Source organism: Chelonia mydas, chromosome 19 (assembly GCF_015237465.2).
Source record: "Chelonia mydas isolate rCheMyd1 chromosome 19, rCheMyd1.pri.v2, whole genome shotgun sequence".
Classification (NCBI taxonomy): domain Eukaryota; kingdom Metazoa; phylum Chordata; order Testudines; family Cheloniidae; genus Chelonia; species Chelonia mydas.
The window spans coordinates 4,874,617-4,902,124 of NC_051259.2; the positions used below are offsets into that span (position 1 = coordinate 4,874,617).

The following is a 27,508-nucleotide window of genomic DNA, read 5'->3' on the forward strand; positions in this document are numbered from 1 at the left end:
CTGTGTATCTCCAAGTTTTGGGACAAGTTCAGATCCAGATCCAAGTTCACTGCTAGCACCAACCTTCGTTATAATGAACTGAATCAGAACTGTGCATCCAGGATCACCCAGAACGTAACACAGTGAATTGGACCTTTGTCTGGTACAAACAAAAATTGCTTTGATGATACAAAGACATGAAAGGCTTGATCCAAAACCCAGGGAAGCCAGTGGAAAGATTCTCATCAATTTAGGCTTTGGATCAGGCCCAAAGTTTGTACAAAAACACTTCGTGCCATGTAAGCTTTAACACCCAGGAAGGTTATAATTAACAGCAGCACCCACAGACAAAATGTCCCTGTATATCTTGTAGAGATTTCCCTTCTTTGGGTCATAAGTGGAGCACAGTCCACATGTATAATTTCAAATTATATTTTTTGTGCAATTAAACTAATTATAAGATGAAGCCTTCAGGTTCTTGAGCAAGTTTCCATTAGTGAATCCCTATTTAACTGGAACCAATTAAAAAAATCACTTTAATTGCTTAACTACTCCTTATGTAGTATTGGAAAAGCAATTTGGTGGTGGGGTTTGAAATGCTCCTCACCTGTTGGGAAGTTAATGTGGTCAGAAACCCTAGCGAGGGTGGGGATTATTATTCTTTTTGCTTTAAAGAAGCGAGACAAAATAGGAAGAATTCTTCTGCTAGTGTTCAGAATCCAGATATAATGCTACCAGCTTTTCCTCACCACAGCTTAATAAAGTGGATCAGCTGACTCGTTAGCAAAAAAAAAAAAAAAAAAAAAAAAAGTGGGGGGAGAGGATATGGCTTTGTGATGCTCACACTTCATTAACTGCAAGTCTTTGTATGTACACATGTGCGCACACGCATATCCCCACACAAGCAATTCTCAACCCAGATGTGCAACACTCACTCACATTGAATGGTACCTTGAGACACACACAGCCTTCGTGATCTCAGTGGCACTATTCATCTAGCAAAGTACTCCTCATCTTTAGTGATAGCAGCCCAGTGGTTGTGGATAGCCAGAGATGTGGGTTCAATTCTTGTTCTGTCACAAGCATCTTATGTCATCCGGAGCAAGTCACTTTGCCTCTCTGTGCCTCGGTTCCCCATCTGTGAAATAGAATCATAGAATATCAAGGTTGGAAGGGACCTCAGGAGGTCATCTAGTCCAACCCCCTGCTCAAAGCAGGACCAATCCCCAATTTTTGCCCCAGATCCCAAATGGCCCCCTCAAGGATTGAACTCACAACTCTGGGTTTAGCAGGCCAATGCTCAAACCAGCGAGCTATCCCTCCCCCCGAATAGGGACAATAGCACTGACCTACTGTTCAGGGTTTTGTGAGGATAAATTCTCCAAAGATTGGGAGGTGCTCAGATGCTACAGTGGCTATATAAGTACATTAAATAGACAGACAGACACTTCTGGGTGTCCTTAAATTCCAGCTTTAGCTGTATAAGTGTTTCGAGGAAGGCCGTCTCGTCACTGTGTGTGGGTATGGTGCTTAGCACTATGAAGCCTTAATCCCTGATTGGTGCTCCTGTAGCACAGATACTAGGTGGAAGCTAATGACCAGCAATACCTGTGGTCGGACATAATGCTGCAGGAGGCCACCCCACTGTGATGCAACATTTTACATTAAAAGTCTAATTTTGTTTAGAAAATAAAAATGAGGTTGATCGGGGTGGGGGCAGAGATGAACGAGGACGTTTTGAGAAGTGGCGGATTGTGGCATGGGTGCCTAAGAGAATACAAAGGATTTAAGCAGGTGCTTAGCCTTAAGCACATGCATAGTCCCGTTGAAGTCGGGGTTTGATGCTCAGATTGGGCAGTGATTAATGCCTTCAAAATCGTGTAGATGGATTAGGCAGATGTTACAAGGTGTTGATGAGTTCCATACACAAAATATATACTGCTCGATTCTTCCAACCCACGCCTTACATAATCGTTTATATCAGTATGAGGTGCGTAAAAAACACTACCACCCTGATTTACTAGCATTTTACACTCCTATCAATAACTACACAAGGTGCAAGACAAAAGGGAATCTAGCCCATTTTTAAAGTATCTTTGCAGAATGATAATGTACTAGGATGGACTCAATGATAGATTTCTGGCATTTAACTTTACAGACACAGGATCAAGTTGTCGGACCATTGATTCAGAATACACAATAACATCATAGCCTCTGGGTTAAGACAAGGATTAAATTTAATTGTGCTGCCATTGTAACCATCCATAGTAACTTTCTCAAAATCGGTAATAAACAGCCCAGGTTTGATCTCAGCCCAAAGATGATTGTTTGAACTTATTTATTTAGAAAGGTTTTAAATGAAATTGGTTCAGCTCTCTTTGAGTTATCCATCGGTGGGAAAATGCCAGATGTGATCCATTTCTATAACATCCCAGGCTTGCAAAAATCAAATCTAAGTAAGCAATAGATAAATGACCAGGAACAATCTTAAGAATTAGTATAAGAGAAACATTTTAAAGTGTGTTTCACAGTTGCCTGGAGTTGCGCCACCTGGGTGGGTATATGTTGAAGGTTAAACTTTGTTTAAAGGCTGTACAGTAGGTGGCAGAGAAGTGTTAGCTATGCAGTAAACTCATCAGGGCTGCTTCATTAACACACAGAACTGGGATGTATTGAAGTTCACCGTCATGAGTAAATGTACTGCACAGTGTCATCCCGGCAGCTTGCTGTTTGCCAGAAGGAAAGATACAAGTTATCGTTGGGGTCTTATGTTGGGGTGGGATTTCTTATGTTGCTTTGGCTGTCTGGTCTCTTACTGGATGTGTTGGCTATAAAACGTGCAGCCTCTCTGAGAACGGAATTGATTTACTGGGATTCTTTTCCTCTCGTCCAGAAGAGAACTGGTGTTAGAATACTGAAATTTTTTAAATAAGTGGCATAGTCTTATAATAAAATATTTTAAATGGGCTTCTGTTAAAAGTAACTGGCTTCTGTAATAGCTGATATCATGGCAATGTTGTTTGCACTGCTATAGGAAAGGCTGTTAATACTCCTGTTACAAACCCCAGTTTTCAAGGGTGCATTCGTGCATACAACTCTATTATTGTAAACATTTGTTCCAGGCTAAGACATGGCACAGGACAACTTAGCTAAGAGGTTTTTTTTTTTTCTTTTCCTGCAGTGTATTAAAGCAATCAGTTTATCATTAAACAAGGAGTTGGGGGAGTAGGTGGCTCAATGGGTTGTTAATGGGATATGGTGCTTTCCACCTGTAGTTTGAGGGCTCCAGTCTTCTCCACTTTGGTGTGGATTGCATGTTATCACTGCACAAGAGCTGTTCGGTGGCCTGAGTGAAGTCAGTTGGTGGACCTGGCTCATTTCTTTACAAGAAGTAGCCTTCCTCGCACCTGCCCTCCCCTCCCCTCAATTAAAATCAGCACTCTTGTTAGCAGTCTGAACCAAGTGGTCAGGAACCAAATGACGTGGAAGTCAGACTAATCTCATCTGCCCTAGAAGCAGCTCATGTTGAGGTATGTTGGTTGAGTAACTTCTCTGCCATGCCCACGCTGCCAGAAGTGCACATCTGGCACAAACAAGCAAGGTTCCTTAGCTCTGAGGACATGAACAGAGTGTCCTTAGTAAAGGATCCTGACCCTCTCCAGACATGCTCAGTTCTTGGTCACCTGCATTCCTTGTCCTAAAAATAAGAGAGAGAGGGAGACATAGCCAGTTATGAATATAACCCTTCTAATTGAGAGAGGGGGAAAATCCCTAGCACCTTTCACAGGAAAGATAGATGATTTTTTATTTTTTTATTTTTTACAGTGGGATCAAAAAGCAGTCCTGAATGGTTTAATGACCTTCCTCTTTCGTTTCACACTCTATCATCCTGCATTCAGCAGAAGTTGAAAGGCCCAGAAAGGAGAGCAAGTAGTAGCTCACCAGTGGATGGCTCTAGATCAGGATTTGGGATGGGGCCCTGCATTTCTTCTGGCTCACTCATCAACTAAGAATGCCTCTTGGAAGCTTTCCAGCTTGCTCTTTTGCTGGGCTGTTCCTTTGAAATGGGGATGCTTTTCCTTTGACTTCCCCTTCTGGAATGCATGCTGAACAATTTGGGGTCCTGACCCTGCACGAGTCCTTGAGGTGAAAGATGGTAACACTATGTAGGAAAATACTGTCTATGTATTTTCATTCCATTTTCTTCAGAGTGGAACAGTTCCTGGGACATCTGAAGGGCAACTTTCCGGTTTAAGTTCACAGAAGACCGTTTCCAGCCACATGCATTTGACTATCACTGGTTGATTTTCTTACAGGTTTACTGGAATGAATCTGCCCGCCCCAGTAATCAGCAGTAAAAACTGGCTGCGACTTCACTTTACGTCGGACGGCAACCACAGGCAGAAGGGGTTCAGTGCCCAGTATCAAGGTAACTGCTTACTGACCATTTTGAATCGTTAACCAATGGTTTTTTACATCCTTCCTTTCAGCTCTAGGGGGAGATGCTTTAGCTTCAAAACTACACTGACAGGTTAGCTCGGGTACTTCCTTCTTCCACGTTTTTCAGTGTAGAGGACCTGGAAGCATGAGGGCTGCTTCTACTTGGGAAATAAACCTGCATATGTATAAAACAAAATAAAAAATAGAAACACACACCCATTTGCTCTGTTTGCACTTGCCTCTGGCCTTGGCACATTCTCTTTTTGTCAATAGAAAACAGCAAGTTAATCAGTTCGATTTCCTCATCCTGAAGAGGTAGGGAGACAGTGTCTGCAGGATGCATTTTCTCCTCACGGTGCAGTTGGGTACCTAATTGGCCTCGATAAGTGTCCATCTAAGTGAGTCTTTCTGTAATGATCCTATCTGTTGCTTTCTGCTTTCTGCTTGGCTCGGAGCAAATCTACACTACCGCACTATGTCGGCGCTACAGGAGACGCTCTCCCGCCTACTTAGCACTGGTGTGGACAGCACTTAGGTCGATGTAACTTGTGTCGCTCAGGGGTGTGTCTTTTTCATGCCCCGGAGCGACGTAAGTTACATTGACTTAAGCGTGGTGTAGACCAGCCCTCAGTCAGAATGTCAGAGCCCAGATTTATTTTTACTGATCCTCATTTAGATCTCACGTTGGTTAAATCAGAAGTTCCTGTACTGAAGGTGGTGGAGTAGCAAACTGGTACAATGGAGATGAGAATTGAAACCGTTGTGTTGAAGGCCTGATTTAAATTTTGTTGGTGGTAAGTCTCTCTGCCCGCTACAGAGCTACGAAGCTCAAAAGCTGCATCAGGGGGGTATGATGGACAACTGAATCATCCAGCCAAAGCAGCGTGAGTTTTTGGGACGCTCATGTCATGATGTCCAGTTCTCATTGGCTAGTGCACTCAGTGTGTGGGATTATCTCTAGCAGCATGTGGAGGCTGGAGAGCTTTACAAATGTGTAGAGGATGTCAAATGTGTGTCATGTCCCCCTCTAGTGGCTGATCCTGCTATTGCTGCTAATTCGGTTAATGTGGCAGAGGTTGATGCTGAAGGTCCTGGGTTCAAATCCTGATAATGAGCCAGGGTTGGGGACTGTTACAGGAGGCCAACATGGACCACAGTTTAGCACTGGGATGTAAAGAACACTGTCCACTTGTGCTATGGAAGGAGATGGAGTTTTGTCATGTTTACAAAGAGATGCCCAATGAGTTTTTTGTTTTGTTTAAATCAAAGCACAGAGCAGGGATCTGTATGAAAAATAATCATGGGGGATGCAGTGTTCAACCCTGTTTAGAGGAACAGCTCAAGGTCCATATGCCACTTGTGTTCCACTAAAACTTTATTTTGAAGGATTAAGTGGGATTTAAGTGACATGCAGGGTTTCTGTAGAGGGCTGAATTTCACCGGGGGTTTCTTAGGGTGTTACTGAGTGGGAATAGGTTGGGTTCGGTGGTTAGGGATGTAGCCTGGGATTTCAGACCCAACGCCAAGTCCCTTCTTTGCCACGCACTTCCTGTGTGACCTTTGGCAAGTCACTTAGTCTTTCTGTGCCTCAATTCCCTGGTCAGTAAAATGGGGATAACAGCACTGCCCTGCCTCACAGAGGTGCTGTGAGGGTAAGTTAAAGGTTGGGATGCGCTCTGATACTACAGTGATGGACCCAGATAAGTGCCCAAGATAAACAGAATAAAACTGAGCACTATAGCAGCAGCCTAACAGGATCACCTAAGGTGCTGCAGCGAAAGGGCAGAATTAATAGTTAAGAACATGCTATTATTGGTTTGCACTGCAGGGTGTTTTATGGTTATTAGTAGGCAGAACAGCCACAGTAAAAAAAAAAAAAAAATCAATGAGATAAATAAATGGGGAGAGAGGCGGTTCCCACTCTTAAACATATCCGAGGTGTAGGCTCGCAGTAAGCAGAAAGCTTGCTGAGATATATCCAAACGGCACCCTCCCAAATCTTCTGAGGTTTTCCCTTTGCTACTAAGCAAGTGACATGCCTCGCCCTCGGTGATGAAGGGCTTGCCTGACATAAGGAGCAAAACGATGGTTATTCAACTCTACCCATTTGCTTCTAAGGCAATGATCATCTCCAACAGACCACCTGTGACCTTGGCTTAAACCAAGGGGAGCTGCTTGTGACAGGATCCCCAGGGTTCAACCTGGAACTGTGGGATTGCTATGCCCCCTTAACTCTCCAGCCTGGACTGTCTCTCACAAAGCTATGCCAGTGACAAGCAGCAAACTCCTGCGGGCGGCGTGATCACTCAGCCGTGAGCATGTGGAGACCCACACCCAGCTAAATTGCATGAAAGCTCTCCAACTTTCTCCAGCACTCATGAATTACACAAAGACAGACACCAGCAAATCACCCCCAGCTTTGCACCCCAGAAATATACCATCTTACAATGCTCAAGACTCCCTTGGACAATGCAAGCTCATTAATTAGTTTGCCACCCCAACAAAGGGGAGTGGACCTACAACAGCCGTTGTTAACCTGAGCTGAGATTTCCCCATGCACTTCAAGCAAAAACCTACTGTTTTAGATAAAATACAAAAAAGATGTATTAACTATGGAAAGATAGATTTTAAGTGATTATAAGCAGTAGGCATAGAGATCAAAGTTGGTTACCTAAGAAATAAAAAATAGAATTTAGACGGCAATTCTAACTTTAACAGACTAAGCAAGATTTGAATCAAGCAGCTTTTCTCGCCCTAATAGATGTTACGGGCAGCTCGTAGCTCTTAATACACAGGCTGGCTTTCCCTCTCAGCCTGGAACCAATCTCCCCAGTTCCAAGTCTTTGTCTTCCAGAGGTTGAGATGGGGGAGGAGAGAGGCCAAGTGGTGTTGTCGTTGACCGTCACTTATACTTGCTCTCCAGGTGCTAGAAAGATCCCTGTTGTGACATGGGTGTTAGGCAGCCCCCATTGGGAGAGTGGATTCTTCTTGCTGGGCCATCAACGCCTGTCTGGCCAGGGATAGTTGCTCCTTGGTTGCCACTGGCTATGGGGGTTTCCCACTTACCACATACTTCAGTAACGCTCGTATAGCAATACTTCATAACTTCATGTACAATGATGGTATGTGCAATTCAACGGGATATTGGTGTTCAACAGATCAAGATGTTTGAAATGATACTTTACAAGGCATGCATTGTACAGAACATATAATCATATCACCGTGGTGAATATGGGAGTTCCAGGGTGCTACTTTGAGGTATTATCACACTGCTCGCTTCGCCGCCTGGGGACATACTCCTGACAGGACTCAATTCAGGAAATCAGCATATTTAGGAAATCACTTGTTTAACTATAAGCATGTGCTTAATTCCTCTTGAAGCGAACTGGACTTGTATACATGCTTAAAGTGTTTAAGGATTTTCTTGAATAGGAATGGATTTAAGCATGTGCCTTCTAGTATCAGGGCCTTTGTTAAAACCTCAGTCTGAGGTTTTCAAAATACTGTATGGACATGAATGAGTCAAACCCCACAATCCCTCTTCGTTATTAACTCCTTTTGTACAGAAGGGAAACTGAGGTTTAAATCTGTACTTAAGGCCGCAAAGGGGCAAGAGATCCCAGATGCCCTGATTCCCAGTCCCATGATACAGATACACAAAAAATCCTTCCCTTCGCATGGCTCCATAAATCACTCTAGTGGCCTTAATCTGGACCTTGTTTTAAAATCATTTTTCAGTTCCTCCCCCCACTACATAGCCACAGTTTTAAATCAAAAAACTCTGCCGTAGCTTTTTGTTTCTAACATAGACTACTGCACGCCATTGATGGCTCTTGATCTGACATTTTCCTTCCACAGTCATGATTGCTGCTTTCTATTAAAACACCTGTCTGAATCATGCCTTTTTTCTTAAATAGAAAAGTAACGATTAATGTTATAATTTTCTCTGATTAGATAAATGTCAGGGGGTTCTAATCTAGCGAGCTCCTCGGAAAACGTTTTGTTGGCTATAATGAGCTCTGCGTTTGTGTGTCAAGCGCTTAAAAGATTAACTTAAAAAAAAACCTTCACAAAATGGCAATGAGGCAGGACCTCAATTGAGGTGGTGGAGCGCATCCCATCTGCTGCACGTGTCATGCTCTAAAGGTGCATTTGTGTTACGACTTCAGCGCAGGATCCATTAGTATTAATGGGGCTTGGTGATTGGGCATTTTTATCCTCTGTGTGGAACCGGGAGATTTTGCTATGCGTGCTTCAGTGAATTGAGAAATCAATGCGTGGTATATGTGACCAAAATTACAGCCAGGTAAATGTGCTCTGGGAATCCAGAACACACATCAAGATCGCCCGGGTTGGGTTTTTGCTACACTGGCTGTGATGATTCCTTTGGAAGGTTTGTGTTCCAGATGGGGCTGCTCCATAGCACTCCCTGTAAGGCCACACATGGGTGCTGCGGGCACTCCCTGCTTTAGTCCACAAGTTCTGGCTACCTGCCGTAAGCTTGGCATCAGTCTCTACACAGTTAAATAAAAATAACAAACTCAAAATGTGTCCCTTTGTGCTTTTTAAATAAACAAACAAAAAAAACCCAAAAAAGCAGACATGCCCTTTTAACTGGCCTGCTGGTGCTCAATTGGTTAGTATCTCCTCCTGGCCCTTCTAGGCCTCTGGAAGATTAAGTTGTTGTTAGCCTGGCCTGAGCTGGTGAGTGTCAGGGTCCCAATACTTCTAGCAGGGGGCAAAGAAGGTCTCTGTCACAGTTTAACCAATTTATTTGAGCATAAGCTCTCTAAGGTGCCACAAGTACTCATTTTCTTTTTGCGAATACAGACTGACACGGCTGTTACTCTGAAATCTGTCACAGTTTGTGATCTAATTCTCTCTCTGTGTACTCAGATAATCTCTCTCGAGATAAATCTTTCACTGTGTGGGTTGGTTTTACACATTTTTTAACCAGTATAATTATTATTGGTTTAGAAACTGAAATACTTAAGATGAAGTGTTACATTCTCCTAGTCTAGATGCAGCTGTACCAGAATAAAGGTGCTGAAATCACTACACAGCTATCCCATCTGTCATACATAGCTTCAGTTTCTACACCAATGTAGTTATAGTGGTACAAAACTGTGTGTAGACCAGCCCCTCGTCATGGAAAGAGAGAGTTTGTCTAGCTATGTAGCCACAGAGAGAGAGTTATATTTGATTCCCTTGAAATAGTTCTGAACGTTTGGTGGAACCTAGTTTAGAGTTTGTAGTTAGAGCTGGGTGGGAAACAGTATTCCTATCCACAGTGGGATGAAACCAAGATTTTCCATATTTATTTATTTAATTATTTATCTATTTATTTATTTGACAGGGATCCCCACCCCTAGCTAGCCAAGAGCCCAGTGATGATGGTACCTGGGATGCACAAGACATGGGCAAACCAGGTTCAAGTCTGTTCTCTAGAGCAGGGAGTTGGACCCAGATCTCCCTTATCCTAACAGAGTGCCCGAACCACTGGGCTATTGGCTATTCTGGGGTAGGTCTCTCTCTCGCTCGCTGCTTTGGAGCAGAAATTCTCCCCTCAGTCTGAGAAACCTTCCCTTTGAAAGTGCCCCTTTTGCAGGAAAAGTTTGGGTTTTGATGAATTGGTGTTTTTCGATTAAAAATAGTTTTGTCAAAAAAATTCCAAGTAGCTCTATTTGTATCTCTCTCGCGCACGCGTGCGCTCTCTCTCGCTCTCGATAAAATCTATCTCTACGTAGCTAGCTAACCCAGATAGGTTTTTGTTCCATGCTCATCATCTGAGCACCATACAAATAATAAGAAACACAGGATCTCAGATGCTCTCTGCCCTGCAGGAACTCTATTCCTCCTTGTAGTTATGCATTAATACCACATGGGATTCACAGGCCCAATGTCTGATGGCATGACCCTTGGCAGTTTTACCTGAACTTCACTTGGAGTTATTGGGTTCATTGCAGCATGAATCCCACCCATGGCCAGAACTGAAGAAATCACTGATATGTGAACCTCTGTGAAGGGAATTTGAGGATTTTCACACATCTCCAGTTCTCTGAAACGTGCAAATTTTCATACTTTGGATCATAGAGAATTTAGTTTGATAATGTCCAGTCCTCTCATGTGCCCCCTCCCACACAAATTCCTGCTACCTACTCTCGTCCTTCCACAATCTTGTCAACCTCAAACATTCAGAATCAAGAATTAGGGCCCAAAAATCATGAGATTTGCTTAATAGTCATGAGAATTAGAAAAACAAATTAAATTTTGCAATCTCTTTATTTACTTTCCATTTGCAGTGTTGTTGTGGTTGTGTAGCTCCCAGGATATTAGAGAGACAAGGTGAGTGAGGTAATGTCTTTTGTTGGCCCAACTTCTGTTGGTGAAAGAGACAAGCCTCTGAGCTTACACAGAGCTCTTCCTCAGGTCCTGAAAGCTCGAAAGCTTGGCTCTTCCGCCAACAGAAGTTCCTCCAATAGAACAAGTTACCTCACTCATCTTGTCCCTCTTATTTGCTTTCTGATTTTTGTGCCTTTAAGGGTCACATTTTCAATATTTTTTTCTGCAACTGTGCGAACTGGAAACTTATTTTATTTTTTCAATCAAAAGTGGAGATTCTCACATATTCCAATGACTCCAGAAGCTAAATCTTTTAAGAAAAAACACAGAATATCCTGAGACTCGTAGTAAGGTCATGATAGCTGGCCACTCTGCTTCCAGCCTGGTTTTCATTGTAGAGTTAGTTCCATCCTATTAATAAAGACCTGAAATGGTGCGAAGATCCCATCTTTGTCCTTTTTTTAAATGAGTTAGTGAAACCATCTTCCACCCTAGTGGGGCCTCAGAAGACTGTACCTCATCCTTTTAAAAAAAAAAAAAAGTATAAGGTGGTTTTAACACAAATATTAAAGATAAATAAATACCTGCAAAATAGGACATGTCATCAACCCACATGAAGCACGCAGCAAATAGTTTTAATCACCAGAGATGCAAACTGAGCGGGGGATTGCTGTAGTGCCAGGCTTGGGTTTTGAAATGCATAGATTTTATTTGTTGTCTGTTTTCCAAGGGTAGGGATGTAACTTATTAGCATCTGAGATGCTCCCTCTCTGTGATTGTCATCTGCATTTTCAGATTATCTATGAGAAGCCTTTCCCCTTTCCAACTTCTTAAACTTGATTTTAACTTTTACCAGAATAGTTTCCTTGTATGCTTCTGTTCCGATGTTCATAATCCAGGCCTTAGCTTTGAGATCTTGCTCTCCATAAATGTACAAGCAAAGTTGCATACAATCAGGCCATAAATTAGTGCTCTTTCTATTGATGTAGACATGTATAGGAAATCCATTCCTTTCAGTAGTAATAATCAGGCTTTGCTCTTCTCCAGCACCTTTCAACGTGAAGTCTCCCCAGATGCTTTGCAAAACTTAATTACATCTTCCAACACCCCTAGCAAGAAAGGAAAATGAAGCAAAGAGAAGTCAGCGGCTTGACTTTCAGAGGTGCTAAGCCCCTGCACCTCTGAAAACCGGCCCATAAGTACTGGTCTGAGGTCAGTGGCAGCTCAGTGGTTAGAACCCTGAGTCCTGACTCTGTCCTGTGCTCAAGGATGAAGTGTTGAAAGTGAGCTAATGAAAAAGCTGCTGAGTTTAAAACAATGCTAAACGGATCTAACGAATAATCTGGCCCTCTCACCAGCACCTATTTTAGGATCCCAAATTGTTTTTTAGCTGATTGTTACCAGCACATTATTGCTTCCTATATTACTTTTTATTTTTCCCTCCCCTCCCTCCATTCAGGAAATAAATGTGGGTCTAGTCTTGGTCCAATCAAGCCGCTGCAGTGCTCTGAAGGGCAGATGAACTGTGATTTTCAGTAATGGGCTGATAAACTGTTCAGAGAAGCCCTGAAAATATGACACCACATTAAAACAAAGTGCCCTCAGATATTCTTGTTCTGTCTTCATCAGATCTGTCCATCTGAATCCCAGATAACTGGGTTAGACTGCAAAGGAATACAGCATGCATTGTATTGACCTGCCAAATCCACTTTGGAGGGCCAGCCCTGGGAGTTTAAAATACAGAACCCTAATAATAGGAACCATTAAATCCTACAGGAGAATAATTTCACACTAGCTTTTCAAGGCCCCATTGTACGACAGAGCTCCACTGTTGTAGGGGCTGTACAAACATATAGCGAGAGCCACTCCCTGCTCCAAAGAAGTTACAGTCTTAAACAGATAAAAGAAGGGGTGGGAGAAAGGAAGGATTATTGTCCCCATATTAAGGAGGGAAACTGAGGCACAAAGAGATAAGTGACTTGCCCAAGGTCACACTTGGGGTTTGTGGTGGGGCCAGGAATTGAACCCTGAGCTTCTGAGTTCCAAACCAGTGCCATAATCTCTCAAAATCCTTCTGCTCAGTGTTAGGCCCACTACAAACACCCAACCTGACTTAGAGGTGCTGAAATGCCAGAACCCTCATTGATTGCAATGGGGATTTTGGGTACTCAGCAGCTCTGAAAAACAGATATGCACATACCCAATTTAGCTATAAATGACGGCTACAATCTTTTAATTCAGCTTTTGAAACCTCAACAGAAAAGATACAGGTTTTAATTTGGCTGTTCATTGCGATAGTCAGAAAATTTACATATGGATTTCAGCTTGGATTCCAAAGCCTTTAATGTTTGAGGATGGTGCTTATACAGATTTATTTCTCTTGCGGATTGGTTAATTGCAGGCAGAAATGCATGCAGGTGGAAGGCATGTCTGCATACTCTGCTCTGCGTGCACAATTTCCATGAGTACCCAAACCAGCAAATAATCCGCTCCAGCTATCTGAATAGTGCAGATTGCAGCCCTAGTATGCCAGCCCTGTTCCTCGGGACTGTGGTCAAGGGGTGGCATGGAGCCACAGTGGCTTGCCATCTGTGGGAAAGAGGGAGTGAGTCATCCCTGCTCACAGGGATTCCTACAATCACTCGCTCTTAAGGTTTCTTGCAAGCCACCTCTGTCTGCGTGCAGATCATGATCTGGCATTGATTTGGGATTGTTGAGTTCTAAGGGGGGGCGGTGGATGGTTTTGTCCCTAAGGCAAAGCAAACTCCCCCTGTAGCTGGAAGAGCTGTGGTGTATTTTTGTTGTTGTTGTTGTATTTGTTAGTTTTTGTTTGTTTTTTATTAAAAAGTAAGTCAAGGTGAGGAGGGGGAAATGAGTTTAAATTATAGGCGAAACAACAGTCTTAAAACACAAGTTCGTTTGTGCAAGCCCACAAAATGGTTCAGGGAGTTATAAAATCAAATCAAATCCCCTAGGCCCCTCTCCCCGCAAGATTCCCCCCACCTTTTAAGCAACACTTCGTAATAGAGCAAATACAGTATTGGACTTGTCAGCCAGAAGAATCAACAGAAGGGAAAGAAGGAAACAATCTCCAATTCCACATAGAGCTCTTCAATAGCAACCGCAGCAAGGGGAATCGGGGATAGTATGGACACAAGGAACAGCTTTCTGCTTAAATGCGCTCTTCCGTTTATTAAAAGGTTTTCCCATGAGAAATTCCTATTCAAAAGCAACATGAACCAGCTTTTAATACACCAGATTGTCTGCTTGCCACAACCGCTTTGTAATGTCACGCTTCGATTTGACAAGACATTGAATATTCTGTTAGATCTGTCAGTTGTTTATGTACAGCAAAACCCTCCAGAAAACAGCACAAGTTTTGTTGGACCAGTTATCTTGACATGATCCTTTGAGGTACTGTCCCGCATCTGAACCTGGAAGAACATTGGGCCTTCCACAATCTGATTATGTATTTTTGGGAAGGGGTGGGGGTGTTCTTGCTTTCAAGTTATCCGAGTCATTAAAACAAAACAAAACAAAAAGAGAGAGAAAAATGTATGTCTTGAATTGTCCTCTTTTAAATTGACGCCTTTATTACTGGTAATGCCTTAAGATGTTACCAAAGTCTCCTTCAAAATTCTGTCTCCATGTAATGAACAAAATAAAGGATTAACTGGAAAACATATAGGAATCTCTCTCCAGTTATTATTCCTAGAGGCCGAATGCAATTAGTGTAATATAGGGCACTGAAGTCATGGGAGAGAGACAGTGGCTTACCAGTTAGAACACAAGACCAGGCCTCAATAAGGGCGATGTGGTTCTGCCCACTTTGTGACGCACTTTGTGATCTTGGGTGAGTCATTTAGGCCTAAATTTTCGACAGCGCGCGCTAATTTGGGGTGGCTCTGTTTTTAAGGCCCCAAAGCACTAAGCGCGCTCTTCAAGTTACGCTTATAGCTGACGTTCCATCAGCTTCAATAGGACTTACGCATACACTTAATTGCTTTCCTGAATCGAGGTCTGACTAAATGCCCAATTCGAGACAGCCGAGGACCTGATTTGCACAGGCCATGAGCATCTACAGCACCCCCTGACTTCAGCTGTAGTTGTGTGTGTGCATTGCTTCTTTGAAGCCATTGGGTGCTGCAGTTGTTCTGCACTTGAGTAATATGCTGCAATCAGAAGCTCTGTCAATCCTTTGTAAAGCATTAGGTGTGTTGGGTTAAACCTTGTCTAAATCTGTGACCTCCATCCCTTATGTACAATAGCTGTGAGAGACAGCAAAACAGTCCCACCTCAGCCAAAGGGGTTCTGTGAACTTGCCCAGTAATTTGGACTTTGTGGGCGGGAAGCTCCACAGGGCATTGTTTGTGTGTGTGTCTTTGTGTGTGTGGTGGGACGGAGGCAGCACAAGCAGAAAGATACACAGGGACCGAAAGAGACAGAAGCAGAGAGAGAGAGCCAAGCAGCCACAGGGTGGAAGCACAATAATGTTGCCCTAAAATAAAGCTAAGAGAAAAGTCTATTTGGGTACAAAGCGTCAGCTGGAAAGGCAGGCTTGGGACAGCGAACAAAGAAACTGTCTCCTGCACTTTGATTCCTACTGTGTTCAGAGAAACAGGACTTGGTACGTTTCTTGTAAATAAACAAGACCACATCAAAAGACTCCACTATCCGTTTCTGTTCTCATCTAGAACACTTGCAAGGCCCTGAACTTTGACGGGCTGCTTGGGTCAAAAGGAGCTAACGACAGAATATCCCAGCCACGCCCACAGAGTCCGCCATAAAGGCTGTTTGCCCCACTGGTGTCAGTCAGGTGTGGAGTTGTGGATGGAAAGCATTAAATGCCCCTGTAAAATTAGAAATTTATTTTCAAAGCCGAAGGACAGAAAAAGATGTGTTCGATCAGTTGATGAATTCCCTGCGAGCATATGACAGGCAAAAGATTCATTTTTGTCTGTGTGCATTTCAGAGCTACAAAAAAAAAAATCCTCAAATATCACTCATACAATAAGATGCACAATGAAGCCATGCAGGGAGTAGAGGAGAATTTGGTTTTATAAAGCTCCTTTCTTATTGAAGGTGCCCCAAAGCATTTTACAAAGCAATGAGTTAGATCTCGTAAAGTCAGGAGCCATTATGCATCCTGTAATAGCTCAAATGGCACTTACAGACATTTGGACTTGACTGTATTTTATTGATGGAGAGGGAATGTTGCCCAGGACTATGGGGTTGTTCCTTAGTTGCCTGGTAAGTGCCAGAGGATCATTAACTTCTGCCTGCAGAGACAGCTGGGGCAGGTAGAATGGGACCTCGATTTGGGACCTCAATTTAAATTTCGGCCAAATTACAGCACTTCTAGCCATGCATCAACCCTTCATTACTGCACTGCAGTGTTGGCATTCGAGCTGAGAGCTCCAGTTCTGTTGTGATGCTGCAGACTTGTGTAGGAATTTCTCCTGCAATAGAGATGGGAAAGGACTCCATTGTAATGTATATGAAAGAGATTCTTCATTGAGGCTGCAGGTTGCAGAGAGAGCCTGCCTTTTTCTCCGGTTCTGTAGCTCCCAGGCTCACTAAATACAGCACAGTGCCACCCCAAAGGGCTCCCCTAAATCCTGGCCTGGTTTAAAGCATTGTGGAAAGGACTGCTGACTAGTGTACAGTGTGCATCTATACAGAGGGCACAGGTAGTCTTTGTAGCCCAATGTCATATATTATACAGGGGTATATTCCATCCATGAGATGATTTGCAAGATTGGATCTAAAGTACCAGTATTTGCATACTCCTTAGCCAGTGAAGATTCTGACATGGGATTCGGTGTGGGGCAAAGGATTAATTCCTTCAGTATAAATAACATCTGGTTAAATGGATCTGCATTTCTGTTGCAAATCGTTTACGCTGATAGGAATTACCTCCAATTTTTGTGGAATGATGGTAAATATGGATCTGTAAAGAGTGGGTTACTGGCTAGTGTAAGTAACAGATGCTTTCGAATTGCTATGCTTGTTTCCTAGCCATTTGTGAATTGTCCACGCAACGCTTTGCTGTCTTCACACAGATTGTTTACTCCACGTATACTTTCCAAAGAGATTCTTCCCTCCCTCACCATCATGGTCCCCTGAGACTAGCGTTAGACCTCTTTTGACCTGCTTCTATATGAAAAGGTTTTTATGGGAAAAACCCAGACCAAATGCAACAGGATTTCAATCATTTTCTTACATCAGAACTAAATTTGCCCTGTGCCTTTAACAGTGTATTTGTATACCACTGCCCTCTAGTGCCTGGAATGTGTTAGATCACCTCATGCTTTTTCAGTTCTCATTGCTAGCTGGAAATTTGCATTTAGTTTCAGTTTTTGAAAACCAAAACAATTCAAGGTTTCCAGTTTTCATTTTTCCCATTCTTTCCTTTTTGACACTGATTGCAATCAAACGAGTAATGTCCTGGGTTTTTTGGGGTTTATTTTTCCTGTCACCTTTTTTTTCCTTCTCCCACCATCCTCCTTCCCCTTTTTCTTCTGTTTCTTTCCCAAGTTTCTCCAATGTTGTAATGTACAGGTCAAAGAATGAACAAAACATTAACTGTGAGACTGCGATTTTTCCAAAGTTGAGGGAAATTTTGGAAAGTTACCGATTCGCTGAGCTAGAAATAGCTCCTTGGCTTCCCAAAACAGTCTGGGATTTTGCAGACGAAGTTAGCATTTTGGCATGCAGCAGGTTTGCTGTTAACTAAGGACTCAGGAGACACTGGATTGCCTATATCCAGGCGTCAGTATGCTATATGACCCTAGAGGAGTATTGTCAGTTAAGGCATTCTGAGACAGGTGTATTCCTTAGCATATCTGCAACTGGTTTATATTTAAACAAGATTTGTGTGTGTTAAGTTTTCCTCTCAAATCAGCATACTGTTCATTATTTTGCCCCACCCAAAAGATGAAAGCCATTAATGCTTGTAGGAAAGACAGGAGTTGCCTAAGGCCACATACTTATATATTTATGACTGGGGACCTGATCTCAGCTTGATATTTTGATTGCTTTATTTAAAGATAAGGAAAAAAATCCCTCAAAATGCAATAGGCACATGAAAAAGTGAAAAGGTGCCAACAGACATGTAGAGCAGAGAACGTGTTACTTGGGGTAAGCATCAAGAAAAGGTATTTGACATCTCCCTGCGTGAAGTTCTAGCACACAGATGTATTAACAGGTTTTGTTTTCACACACACACACACACACACACACGTTGATTAAAATTCCCCCTAGTTTTAGTCATAATTTTTCTTGACAACCTTTAGAAATGTGCTAGTGTAGAGATGAAAGCATGAAACAATAAAGTACACAAAGGGAACCACTTGAGATGAAATATAAACTGGCTGAATAGATGAAAATAAAACTACAATGGAAAGAATCTTGTAAAATGACTCTGGGCGCTTTGCTTTCAGAGGCAAGATTACTCTTTTCCCGTACTAAAAACAAAACCCCACTAAAGTCTGCTCTCCTAGCCCCCCCAACATGGCAGTACCGCTCGTGAAAAAGCCACCCCCCCCCCCCAGCGACAATAGTTACATGGACCTAAGCGCCAGTGGAGAAGGTGCTATTTGTGCAGGAGACGTTCTCCCACCGACATAGTTGGGGGTGGATTAATTAAGGTGACTTCAAGCAGCTACATTAGAGAGTTTACAGTGGTGCAGCTTCATTCCTTTGGAGCCACCCGCACGCGTTTATTGGCACATGGATTATTCACTGTTGGTTATTCATACTGTGTCTCTTGGTCATCTAAGTCACAAGTTATTGATTTTGCTTCCTGATTGGCCAATTCAATGGGAATAATAAATAGGCAACATCAAACTATTTGCTATGGAAGTTGAGATAAATAATCATGCTAGGGTTATTGTGAATTCTGGGACCTGGGGACATTTTATTATTTTGCTTGGTTTTACTCATGATCAGGGCCACATTGTGCAAGGTGCTGTACAAACACGGTGTTAGCAGGGGATGCCTAAAAAAATTGGTGCTTCAAAGTCTCTGAATCAAATCAGTAATCCTTAAAATCTAGCTAAACCTTTTTTTTTTTTTTTTTGGTTAAAATCTCTTTCCAGTCAAGAAGCAGATTGAGCTGAAATCCAGAGGAGTGAAGCTGATGCCCAGCAAGGACAATAATCAGAAGACATCAGTGTGTAAGTTTCGCTGCTCCTAGATTTGCACTCTTTGCAAGATTATCTCCCTGAACATTTCATATGACAATAATCTCTACAATTTTGTCACTCTTAAAAGGTTTAGTGTGTATCCCTCCTCCTTCCCCCTGGCATTACCACATCACCTCCTTCCAGTGCTCTATTCACAAACATGTACTAACTCCTTAAACGGGGACTGCAGGGGAGCTGGTGCATGTGTGTATGTGTATATATACTGTATACGTATACCTGTTGCTAAATACCAGGTAGGGGTTCATTACTTTTGTGTTTTCTTTAGTCTTAAGAGTATCCAAATGCAAATGAATTTGAAAACAAATGCATGTATCTAGTGTAAAAGTAAGAGGAGTCAGAGCTGCAATGAGGAGACTACAGACAGAAAGTTTAGTGAAGATGTAACAATAACTGTGACACTAATCACATCTTTGCTCTCTTTGCAAGTTATTTGACTTAATTATACCTCCCTGCAGAAAAAATCATATCACTTTGCTATGAAAGGACTAGTCACTGAAATACAAACTTCAGCTGCATCCCACATCTCTGTCAATTTCTTATGCAAAATGCGTATAGCGGATGAAGTCTGTTAGAGAGGTGCCTAGAATGTCATTTTGTCCCCAGTATGGTTTCCTGCTCCAGTAGGTGAACCCATTTGGTCCTTGCAACTTTGTAAATCAGAAGTGACATTCAGAACGTCGTTAGGCTTATGTTTTTAGGCAGGTGACTGTGCTCTTAAAGGGCCCCCTCTCTACCCTTTGTGAGATTAAGTAGGAAAGGTTTGGTTCAGAGTTGAACTGAATTTTGGATAAATTTGGATCTTGACAAAATTTAGCCCTTTTGGAATGAACTAATCATTGTGAGGAAAAATAATTGCTCATCCATTGCGTAATACACAATGCCCATCCAAGATGAACCATTTTGATATATTACATCTGTAATTCCAACAGGGGAAATTCAGTTAAGAGAGAAATGGACACAATGAAAAAAATATAAAATGTCACTGAGCATCTATCTGAAATGAAGTTCTGCTCCTTGGCTCAGTTCTAGCCTTAACACAGGTGTGTTGATGCCCTCTGGTTACTCTGGAAGGAGGCGAAATGGGCTAGTTAGGCATCGTTAGAGAAAACAAGTGGGATTTTATTGGGATGGAAAATCCTTGTGCCCAAGATACTTCTGGCCCTATGAAAGATTCTAGCCAAGAGGAGTTTGCCTGATCCAAGAAGCTACCATCAACATTCCAGTCTATGCATTGATGGTTAACGTGTGTTGGAAGGTACCATTCGCTTTGGTGTTGGTTTGGACACTGGAACTCTTGGAGAGGTGGGCATTGAGGGGGGATGTGGGGATGGGGATACATTTTGTTTTGGACACCTCAAAGGAGGTGGGAGTCCTTATCTAGAGAAAAGCCTTGGCCTGGATTGGAATCATAATTTGCTCACACACAGGTATTCCAGACAAAGAATTTGTTTTCTTAACGGAAGGGGTGCAGGGCTTCCCCCATTTGACATGGTCAAGAGCGTTGGGTTTCCTCCACTCCCTAACTCTACCAGTTGTCATTGATCATTATGGTGATTCAGAAAACCTAGAGTAGCAAAATAATGATGAATCCAGGCATGGGCTAAGAATTGAATGTTGTGTTTGCCTGCTCAGCGATCCGGTGACAGTTGGTTCCGACTCTGGTTTCCATAATACAAGGCTGCCCCCACCAGTGGCCCTCTAGGTGGCCATCTCAGCAGAAGCGCTGAGAAATAAGTGGGAACTAGAGAGTTATGCAGGCTCGGCTCAGACTGTCCCCATCCAATGGATACGCGACTCGTCACCAGGGCTGTCAGTCCAGTGCCTTGGATGGTGCCAATTTTGCACAAGACACAGCTGCCACCTGAAGCCATGGGAGGCAGATTAGCTTGCAAGCAGTTGATCTAAAAATACGTGTCAGAAACTATGACCCAAATTCCTTTCTGTTACCAGCTTGGAGTCTGCCATGGGCATTGGGTATTCAGCCCATTCAGGGTAAATCGCTCTCAACTGTGCCTTGTTCATTGCCTCAGATTTACTTGGTCTAGTACAGCCTGCTGCTATGGCGCATTTGGTTTTAGCAAATTCTCAACTTCAGAAATGCTGACTCAAGAGGCTGTGGCACCAGGAAGTGTTGTTTACCTTCAGGAAATGGATTCTAAACCATTACAATCTCCTTACATGGCGGTTTTCCTTGCATACCTAACCATGTCTCTCCCACCTTCCCCTCATATATATAATTAACTTATTAGAGACAGTAGTACAGTTGAAAGGGATGTTTAAAGAACCACAGAGCTTGTTTTTGGTGCCACTACAATTTCACGTGGCTTGCTTCTCAGATGTTTCTAATAACACGTCTGTATAAAGGCTAGTGCTAACCCCTTTCCTATTTTCTGCTGTACATTGCACCTCTCCAATAATTCCACTTTACAGAAGCCCGTACCAAGGAATAAGGCAGACTACTGCTATGTTCTTAATATCCTGCAGGTCTTTCAGAGAATCGTTGCTTTGCTGAACCGTCGCCATGGATGGCTGCCAGTTTCCAACTGTCTAGATTAAAGCCTGCAAGTTTCACATGACCCACTGGAGGCAAAATGTAGTTCACATCCTTAAACATGTCTCTTGTGTGCCGAGAAATAAAAATGGGAAATAATTTTATCTATAAGTCCTGGTGCAAATTGTATTGCATTGAATGATGATGGAACATTTTAATGTGAAATTTTACATTGGCTACATATTGTCCACTTCCCCTAAAATGAATTGGACATCTTTCTTTTAAACATGCTTTTTAAAATTGCTTTGGAGAATAAGCAGAAGAAATGTAGCTTAAAGCTGAGCCTTCACTTAGGGGATTATGTTTTCGGAGTCGCGTTTCTGTCACTGATACTAATTGAGAGAGAAACTTCTTTCAATATCTGCAGCATTCCCGAAGCTGCGGAGTAGCATGGATATTGTGTACAATCTGTGTATTTTGTCCTTATTTATCTGGCACGGAAAGCATCTTTTCTAGAGCATCTTTCCTTCCTCTGCTGCCTAAATACAAAAATAACAGAAGTAAGTTTCTCTGATCTGTCTGCAGGATATTCCTAAACTTTTGCTGCTGAATCTTATTGGAAAGAGGTGTGCGCAGTAAGGGCATTTTCCAACTTGCTTAGATCCGAATTAAAAGAATTTCAGAGGTGCTGAGCAGCACCCAGATTCTAGCCAAGTCAGCGGGAGCTGCTGGGTGTTCATCACTTGTGAAAAACAGCTCACTTAATTAGATGCTTAACTATCAATTTAGAGTCTGGTTCTCCATTACCCTGTACCTTGTGCAGTCATTTACACCAGTGCAAAGTGCATGCCATACAAATGTACATCATCACCATTCTGGTTTGGGAGCATTCTACAGACGCATTGCACTGGCGTAAGTGACTGCAGAAGCACCAGAGCATCAGACTCTGGATTTCTAGCGGTAGGCATCCAATGTTGAAAATAGAGGTTGAAGGGAGGAATACTCTAAATGTGTCTCTTGTAAATTACGAGTAAATTCAGTTTCTCATCAAAGTCTGAGATGGTTAGAAGCTGGAAACATTTGTGATGCTGGATTTCTGGATACTCTGGATTTCTGGATCCCTGGTGTTCAGAAGAGGTCTCTGGATTCGTCCATTTACTTTGATCTATTCTAGAGAGAGAGAGTGGAGGGCGGTGACGTGGGTTTGGAAGGACCCTCCTGTTCTGGGGTAACCAGATATGGCATGTAGCACATGGACACCTTTCCACGTAAACACAGACTAAAATTGCAGGGTCCGTTTGGAGATTTGGAACAAAACAGACACGGATGGAAACCATCCAGACAGTGGTGTCTCCTTTCCGTGAAGCCATGTCAGAGTCATGTGATGTGAGATCACATGTGGGTTGTGTGATCTTATCCTCGACCCTTATTTTTGTATGCTGATTTCAAAATCTGTATCTTAAGCATGCTGCGTGCTCACTGCTGTAATGGAGGCCTTCTCTGCAGTCTACATGCTCGAGTCCCTGTGAACCCTCTGGCCCTGGAACCGTGATGGGAATGACAGGGTGGGGGTCCCAGGAAAGTCATGAAGCTGAAAGTTTCCAGAACCTTGGTGGAAGTGGCCAGCACCTCACCATATCAAACCCCCTAGCACGTGCATAGCTTGAAGCACGTGAAGAGTTCAATGCCTGATCTTGAACCACTGATTTCAGTGGGATCCACTCACATGCTTAAAGATACCTAAGTGCCGAAGTGCTTTCTTGGATTGGGACCACAGTAAGCATTTGCTTTGTTTTACTAGAGTATGTTATCAGGGGGTCATCTCTTTATATTTGAGAAGTAAATTCTTCACCCTGTTATTGGACAGAGGTTTGGATGGGAGTAACTGGAAGCAGAATTTGCCTCTTAGGGTATTTCTGAGCTGAAAAAGAAGGGTATTCTTAATTTGGGTTAGTTAACTCGGGTTAAAATAGCAGCGAAGCCCCTGCAGCGTGGCTTTGAACACAGGCTACCAGCTCAAATCAAAGCCTGTCGAGGTGCATCTGCACAGCAGCTGGGAGACAAACTTGTGCGGGCAGGCTCATGCTTGCACCCTAAAAATAGCTGGGGCTGGAGCTCGGGCTCTCAAGCCTAACACCAGCCTGAATGGCAGAGTCTACCCAGCTATTTTCAGCATGCTAGCGTGAGCCCTGCTGACACACGTCCGTCTGCCTAGACTTGGATTCACGCTCCCAGCTGCAGTGTGGACATAGTTTAGAAGAGCCTGGGTTTGAACTCAGGCTAACCCGAGTTAAAAGCTGAGCTGCTTTGTCTTCACTGCTATTTTAACCCAAGTTAATTAAGCCAAGTTAAAAATACCCCCTTTTTTCCGTGTAGTCATACCCTTAGAAATCATCCAGCTTAATTTTAACCTCTTCAGAACATGATGGCTACTGAAATCCTATTTTTAAACAGAAGAGATTGCTTGCATCTCTTCTCTGCTTTCCTCGCACGGAGAAACTTTCTGGCTGGGGGGTGGGGGGGAGGTTGTACCTCTCTATTAAATACTTCTCTTTTATCTTGTAGCTCATATTAAACAATCCTAAATTCAATAGAAAGCTGCCCCCAGGAGACGCATCAATGAAATTCCTTTATTAACATGAGGGAAAAAATTGAGGGATCATCCTCTTTAGCTCTTCTTTCAGTAGAAGGAGTAAATTACTTTGGCAAACAATGCAATCACAATTGGCTGCTTCTGAATAAGGGATGGAAAGAAATTAGAGTTGGCATAAGGAGAAGAAGAGGGAAGGAGGGGGAGAAGAAACCCCCCCCCCAACGCTTTAGGGAAGAAAACTCTTGAATCTGTAATTTATAAAGTCAACAGTTCATTAAGATCAAGGCTTATTGTTTTCCCAGTAACCTTGAAGAATTCATTGACAACGCCAGAGCCTGGAGCTCAGCTCAGTCAAACCTCTTGTAAAATGAAAGCAAATTGTCAGCATGGCAAATATGGATTTTAGCCTCGTGCAGGGTTAAATCAAGACATTTCTCTCTATTTAAAAATAAATAAATAACAGAAGAGGGAAGGTTTGTGCATGATAGTCAGAAGCAAGAGTTGTGGATGAGCCATCCAATGCATCCTCTCCCCTCCTTCTCTATCACTCCCATGCTGACATTTATAATATTCCAACTACCACGACATCCGGGTGACTTTTCTCTCTTCCCCTGCTCCCTATTTTATCACCCTACCTGCTGGCTTATCTGTCCTTTACTATGTGAATAACATGCTAGCATACAGGGAAATAACCGTTTCCAGTAGTCACAGATGTGATGGATAGTTGAGGGTTGCTCCTCTGGTGCTTTGGGGTTCTACGTGACTCTGTTTGGTGCCCCACTTCCTCGTATGAATTCCGATGGGCCGCTGGGTTCCAGTTGCACCGCCATCTTGTGTGGGGCTTAGTAAATTCAATGGAATGGATTTTAAATCTGCTTGGGACAAGTAACTTTGGAGGATACGTGGATAATGTTGTTGTCTTTTTAGAGAGCTGCAAAGAAGAGGATGGGGTAGGGGGATACGTGTCGTCTGTGTTGTTGGAATCTGCTTTGCAAGATGCTTTGAGAACTCGAGTGCTTAAATGCTGACCCCATCCCCAGTAAAAGTATTGGAAAGCACGGGGCACATACATTGTGTGCGTATCTGCACAACAATGCATTTTTGGTCTGGGAAAAGGCATAGGAATGAAAAGAAATCTTAGTGTTTATCACCTTGAACACTTGTGATTTGTACACTGCAAATATGGTCAACACCCACTCTCTCTTCTCCCCCCCCTCCCCGGGCCTTAGACCATTTCTTTTTCATCGTCGCAAAATCTCTGCACATGAAAGTTAGGCCCAGCATATTTGCCTTGAGGTGGGTAATTCATATCACATGGGTGCAGGGAGGCAAAATAGAGTTAAGAAACCCAAAGGAAAATGAAGTGATTTGATTGACCCACCCTACAGACCTCTCCTTTCCCACAAGTGATTTGTTATTTCCAGCACTTTCATCACCCCACTGGGTAGCACTGATGGATGAAGTCATTCCCACAAGTACCGCCTCCATCTTTAAAGAGCTGATGTCCTGCTCAAGAGTCCCTCTGGGAGGCAGATATTTGTTGCTGGTTTTGTTTTTTGTGAAATGTTTCCAGTGAAAGTAATGCCTTTCCTAAAACATGCTCCCTTGTTCCTGGAGGACATTTTACCCTGACCTTTCTGTTTGTTTGCTTTGGCAGAGGCCTTTGTTACTGGAACCCCATGTGCACCTTTCCTTGCTGCTAATTCCAGTTGATTTTCCAAGGACACACAAAGCACTTTCATAGAATATCACAGGGTTAGAAGGGACCTCAGGAGGTTCTCTAGTCTAACCCAGGACCAATCCCCAATCATCCAAATGTAATTATTTTTTTTTTTGGCCCCAGCTCCCTAAATGGTCCCCTCAAGGATTGAACTCACAACCATGGCTTTAGCAAGCCAGTGCTCAAACCACTGAGCTATCTCCCTCACACTCTTCAGCAGAGGCACTCTCTGGCTTGAAATACAAAGTGGGCTCCTCTCTCACTTCTGCACAGTCAAAACAAGCATGCATGTGTTTAAAACCAGAGCACTGGCCGCTTATTTGCCCTTCTTGGCTATTTTTGAGCTGTGTTTGCCAAAGATATTTGCATAAGCAGGTGGACGCCTCGGGATTGTTCGACCCACAAAGATAATTAATAGCCGGGGATAATCTCTCAGGCTGCAAGATGATCCTGGATCACAGCTGCTAGAGGCTTCAGTGAGCTGAAATAAGGGGTAGCCTAGGATAGTTTGTCCAAAAAGGGTGGTATAGTGGTTAGGACAGTAACTAGGGACTTGAGAGGGGGGTTCAAGTCCCTGTTCTGCTAAAAATGTCGAAAGATGGTGGGGATAAGTACTTGTACCTGGTGGTGTGGGCCTTGCCTAAGGGCCCCCAGACACCACTTGACGCTTCCTCTTGCCACTGTGTAGTAACAGAGCTAATTTAGACACAATTCAGTGTCTTGTTACATGCTGCACTTTCAAGGTGCGCTGCATCGTAGCAGATCAGCAGCCCAGGAATGCATCCCGCTTAGCAGCACATGGTGCATTTAGTAGCCTGGTTTTCAGTATACCATAAGGAGCACTTGCATGGTATTAAGACTGAAAGAGCACAGGTCTGGCTGGATTGCCCCTGTCTGAGCCACTGTGCTGGGTTGCAGTTTAATGCATCCCTCAGTTGGCTTCAGGTCTCAGAGAAATTATCTTTGTCATTCAGCTGGTTTTCCAGGTTGCGTACATGTTCTATTCTAAAGCTTCTGCGCCCTGTTTCAGACTATCAGAGCTGTGCAAAATGTTTGCACCAAAATACAAAGTGCTTTCCTAAGTTCGGGGTTTGCTTAAGACTGAAATTCAGGCCAGTCGCCTTGATATATTTCTTGAAACTGGCAGACCCCTCCAGCAACTCTGGGCCCTCTTTATGATTTCAAATCCAAGTTACGCCACATTCATTTCCATAGAAATCCAGGTAAAACATGGCGCTTTCATCTGTGTTTTGCTTTGAGGAGCTGTGTGTGTTTGAGCATGATGTTCAGAGGGGGAGTGGGGGACGGGTGGTACAAATTCTCACATCTCATAACCAAAGGAAATATTTTCACAAATCTCTGCGAGGGAAAAAACACTGGGTATCTGGCAGCTCTGTTAACTCATGGAGGTGCCCATTCAGCAAACAGGGTTTTTTTAATGGCTGCCTACATTATCAGATGATTGCTGTCTAATCTGACACTATATTGCAAATATATATGGCACAATCTCCTTCTCTAAGGAGAAGTTCCCTCTCAACTTCTCCACACATTCGGAGTCCCCAGGATATATAAAAGGTGGCAGCAAATTTTGTTGTTATAAAGTGTAGCCAACAGGAAATAAAGCATTGACCACTATATTGTTGCTGTTTCTTTTGCTTGTTTCCCTGGCTGCTCTGGCATTCCTGAGCCTGTGTGTACGAATTAATCAGAGGGTTCTGAGGATGCCCCGGTACCCA

General features: G+C 43.1%; 1 protein-coding gene across 2 annotated transcripts in view; it reads left to right on the plus strand.

Moving 5' to 3' along the window:
• Positions 1 to 27,508, plus strand: part of CSMD2 (CUB and Sushi multiple domains 2) — a 563,293-nt gene that overhangs the window by 277,391 nt on the left and 258,394 nt on the right. For both annotated transcript variants that reach the window (XM_037881906.2, XM_043532277.1), the window contains 2 exons: positions 4,296 to 4,408; positions 18,861 to 18,938. In XM_037881906.2, coding sequence (XP_037737834.2) covers positions 4,296 to 4,408; positions 18,861 to 18,938 — 191 coding nt within the window. The remainder of the gene's footprint in view (positions 1 to 4,295; positions 4,409 to 18,860; positions 18,939 to 27,508) is intronic.